Source organism: Euprymna scolopes, chromosome 19, assembly GCF_053919585.1.
Source record: "Euprymna scolopes isolate OS-2025 chromosome 19, ASM5391958v1, whole genome shotgun sequence".
Lineage (NCBI taxonomy): Eukaryota > Metazoa > Mollusca > Cephalopoda > Sepiida > Sepiolidae > Euprymna > Euprymna scolopes.
In genome coordinates, this window is record NC_136500.1 from 21,978,851 (window position 1) to 21,983,850 (window position 5,000).

A 5,000-nucleotide genomic window follows, 5' to 3' on the forward strand; every position below is an offset into this window, starting at 1 on the left:
AATAGCCTGTGTTATAGAAACGAAGTCCCTATCAAGAGATTCACTAATCCTATGTGATATTACAGTTAGCACATTAGCTGTAGATCTAGCAGAACGGAAACCATATTGCATGTCACTAAGTAGATTATTTTTTCTGAAGTGGCTAACCGCTCCTCTATCACAGATTCAACTTACTGATGACGTGATTTTAAAAGTTAAAAAAAGTTTCATCAGCTAGAATCGAAAGCAAAACATTTAGCACGTCAACATTATTTTTTACCATCTGAGCTAAGTCCATATGCACGTGAAAACTTTAACAATAACATTTTTAAACGCATAAATGTATATTTGCGTATGCATAGAAGATACATATTTGATCAATTTACACCTGCCAAGTTCAATTTTTTAAAAATGTTTAGCCCTTAGCAGTTCTTTTAATGTCTAAAAAAAAATGAATTTTTTCCATATGTCCAAATCTCCTATATATTAAGTTTCAAGTCTGCAGACCAGAAATTGACAGAGTAGTTTAGTAGAGATCGTCCCACACACTAACAGACAGACAAAGTTATATATAAGATTAATCCATTAAACGCTCTAATTTGTATTATTATTAAACATTTTGTTTGAATATTATTGTTTTTAAGAGCATTCAAATAATACTTACGTTCCCTCATTAAAAGTGCTCTTTGCTGACCTACAAAAAAGAAACAACAAAATAAACAATTAATTTTGTATCTAAATTTACAAACATTTTGTTTCTGTTAGGAATTTGTTTTAAATTAATCGATTACACGCTTTAATTTGTATCATTAGGAAATATTTTTGGACCAATATTGTTTTTAAGAGCCATTAAAAATACATATGTCTGCATAGGTCTTGGTCTACAAAAATATCCACGCATAAATAAATAATTTTATAAACATTACCTGCATATAAGTACAGTAGAACCCCAGGATACGCCATTAAAAGTAAAAAAAAAAAAAAACGTATCCTAGGTCCACCGTATCCCGGGGTTCTACTATATATAAGTATATATATATCAAGGGAGTTTTCTAAATTATAAAATATTTTTTAAAGTTATATTATCAGGAAATAGCTTTTGATTAATGTTGTTTTTAAGAACATTAAAAATACGTTCCATCATTAAACGTTCTCTCGCTTGACCTATGAAAATAAAAATAGTTTTATAAACATTCCCTACATATAAATATATAAATATATATCAGAGGAATTTCTAAATTTTCAAACATTTTTTGTTGCTAGGAATTTGCTTTAAATTAATCCATTAAATGCTTTAATTTATATTATAAGATGATATTTTTTTTACTTTATTATGCTTCTAAAATTGAGAAAAGCACACTTGAAACGTGTTAACATTTTGTGACTGAACGAAATCAAAACAAGATGGCGGCCGAATTTGGCCTGGTGTAGTGTGTAATTTCGTTTATATTCCTCATTTAGTAATTGTTAAGTTTGCAGGTTGAAACAAGTAACGTAGAAAGCAATACAAATGACGACTCAACAAACAAAGTAGATCAAATAAGAAGTGTATTAGGAAAAGGTATATTTACAGGATATTTACATAATGGTGTCAAATAAGAGAGTCTTTGCTCGAGAAACATATCTGCTCTCGGCGACCTTCGGTGGCTTCTGGTGAACATACACTCAGACTAACTGAGTCTTCCTATTTATGTGTAATTACTATCCACATATGCAAATGAATGTGTGCCACCACAACAGTAATATATAACAACAAAAAGAAAAACAACGTAAAACTATTTTCAATGCTTAAGCAAAGTTTTCGTCACGTCCTCACATAACTGCGACCTTTAATGAATCCATACTTGTACCATGTTATCATACAAAGTTGGAATCGTCCGGTCGCTAAAAATGCAATGCAATTTATGTAAAGCTTTCCAACTTTTCAAACAATTTTTCTTTTGATTTGTTCTATTAAATACGGGTTTGTTATTATCATCAAATGTTTGACTAATATTGTTTTTGAGAGCATTCAGATAATACTTACGTTCCCGCATTAAACGTTCTCTTTCTTGGCCTATAAAAATAAAAAATTAAATCAATAATCAATTTTATAAATGTTACCTGCAAAACTCATATGATATCTAACATATGTAATGTATATCACAATAATTTACAAAACTTTGCAAAAATTTTTCTCTTAGGAATTTGTTTTAAATTAGTCTATCGAACATTGTAATTTGTATAGGGTGGCCCACTTAAAAGTAGCTCGACATCTCTAATCTGTCTCTAATCAATTTTTTTTCACCCCGACCTGTCTAATCTTTCTCTTAACGACCAACTGACACCATAAGACAAAATACAATTCATTTCCCAACAAGATGGCACTACATGCCTCACGTCTCACAGATCACTGACACGAGTTTATGACATGTTTATGGAAGAGAGAATAATAAGCAAACGGTTATGGGCACCACGTTTCCCCAGACTTTTTGTAAGAATTGAAATTGATTTGACTTACCGGTGGTGGGTCGAAGGGAAGAAAAGTCACTGAATTGCTGTTTTGCCATTACGGAGAAACTGGGTGTCTATTTCCTACTAAGTTAAATAGACATTCTAATCTCGTTGGAAATCACGTTGGAATTCTCGCCACTGAGAGTTAGGATGTATAAAAGGGAGTTGTCTCACTACGGGTTAGTGATTAGTTAAGCATGTAATGTTTTATCTTTGGCGTATTTTAAAACAAAAAAAGTTTATGCAAATAATCCTCACAATCTAGACCAATTAAAGGAGAACATTACCAACGCTATCAGAAGAATCACCAGTGATCTACAGGTAGTCTTGGTAAACGTTGTTAAACGTGCCCAGAAATGCATAAATGTCAACGGGGAGCACTTCCATTATCTTTTATAAAACTGCATGTAATTTAAACAATAAAAGAATGTTCCTTCTCTCTACTACATTTTCTGGGCTACTTTTAAGTGGGCCACCCCGTATTATTATAAAATGTTTTGTTTGACTATTTTTTTTAAAAGCATTGCAATAATACTTATGTTCTATCATTACACGTTGTCTATCTCTTCCTCGTTCTATTAGAAAATAAGTAACCAGTTTTATAAATATTATTTGCATATAACCATACAAATATATTTTAAAGAAAATTTCTAAAATTTCAAACAACTTTAGTTCTAGGATTCCCATTCACACATCGGATTACAAATGTTTCATTTTGGACCTTACGAAGTTCAACTTAATTGATTGTTTCATATATTTTCAAATTTAACTGATTTTTTTTAAAAATGCCAATATAACTTACACCTCGGATTGCAATTTCCGCAATTTGAACCTTCAGTAGTAGAACTTTATTGATTGTTTGATATGTTCAAATTTAACTGACTTTTGGGATTTCAATAGATTGGATTTTTCCCATTGAACCTTACTTTAATAAATTAATTTTATTAATTTAATTATTAATTTGATTAATTTAACTATTAATTAATTATGTAGTTGTTACTTTAACGCTTCCATTCTATTCAATTTTATTAAAAATACCTTTTAGTTCATAAACAAGTTTTTCTATACATTTTTCAAATTTAGGCTAATTAGTTATACATTTTTTTATCACTGCTCATTATATTGAAAATATGCGTGAAAAAAACTTTTCTATTCAAATTCAAACAAATGATTTAAATACAAATGAAGAAATATTTGTTTTTAAATCAAAATTATTGAAAAATCTGTTGGATAATTTAGTTAAGAATGGGTTTCTAAATAATAACGTTATTATTTCAGCACGATTCGTGTTCTGCTTAAGTACAAAAAAAAAAAAGTGAGTAATTAATTTCTTAAGTGCTATATAAAACTTGCTGATGTAAACAAATCCAAAGTATTTGGAAATAAATATACGAGCAGTTCAGTTCACACATGAAAAGCACAGACTTTTTTGTGGAAATATGTTTGCACTTCTTGACAAAACACTTTTAACAAGAATAAATTATTATTTTTTTAAAATAAATTTATAAAAATATTTCTGGTAGAAATAATAAACTGGGACTATTCTTTTTTCTCACTCACACACACACACACACACACACACACACACACACACACACACACACACACACACACACACACACACACACACACACAAATAAACAAACAAATAAACAAAACTAGTTTCAACAGAATTTCACAAATTTAAAGAAAATATGAATGAGTTAAAACTCTCATGGTAAGGTCACAAACGATGCTAAAATTTTGCAAAGTTTATTGAATCATTATTGAATCCCTATGTCAAAAACTAAAGATATTTCCCAAAATATATGGATGATGCGCTATAAAAAAAATTATTAAAAGAACAGACTGAAAAAAATCTCATTTAATTATTTGTTTAACAGGTTAAAAAAAAAAACTAAGTAAATAAATGAATTAAAATGTTCAACTTTTTGACCAGAAATTCACAATTTTTTTTATATCCTTAGAAAATATTATAGTTACAAGAAAAATAATTCAACATAATGTATTATCAATAAAAAACGAATTGCAAAAAGAAATTTTATTCAAAAAATTAAATTCACGTGTGAGTTAATAATCAGGCAAACTTTTTAAAAAAATATAAAACTTCAGTATTTTCCGGGCAAAAAATATTCCTTTTAATTGCACGTGTCTAAATGTAAAATGTTGTTCATCTTTTGGAAAAGAAAATACTGTCATTTTTGGACCAGTTTTATAAATCCCTCGAAATTATTTGAGAAAATTTATTTGGAACAGAAAATGACCATCGTTGTAATAGTTATTTTTCGCCTAATACCCTATTCTGTGATGTCATCAGGCACGTGATTTTAGTGGAAAGGCCACCTTTACGGTGGAGCATCATAATAATGCTCGTCCTCACACAACACTACTGCTCAAATATCTCCTAGGAAAATTTGGTTGAGAAATCTTGCTTTATCCCGCATATTCTCCTGGTCTAGCTCCCTCGGATTATCACTTATTACAAAACAGTTTAGATGGTTAGATTTAGCATAAGTTAGATTCATATG

General features: G+C 29.4%; 1 protein-coding gene across 50 annotated transcripts in view; it reads right to left on the minus strand.

Moving 5' to 3' along the window:
• The window catches only part of LOC145303484 (uncharacterized), a 578,993-nt gene that overhangs the window by 58,352 nt on the left and 515,641 nt on the right, over positions 1 to 5,000 (minus strand). For all 50 annotated transcript variants that reach the window (XM_080144904.1, XM_080144905.1, XM_080144871.1 and 47 more), the window contains 2 exons: positions 2,006 to 2,035; positions 644 to 673 (listed from right to left, as the gene is read on the minus strand). In XM_080144904.1, the coding sequence (XP_080001030.1) occupies positions 644 to 673; positions 2,006 to 2,035 (60 nt within the window). The remainder of the gene's footprint in view (positions 1 to 643; positions 674 to 2,005; positions 2,036 to 5,000) is intronic.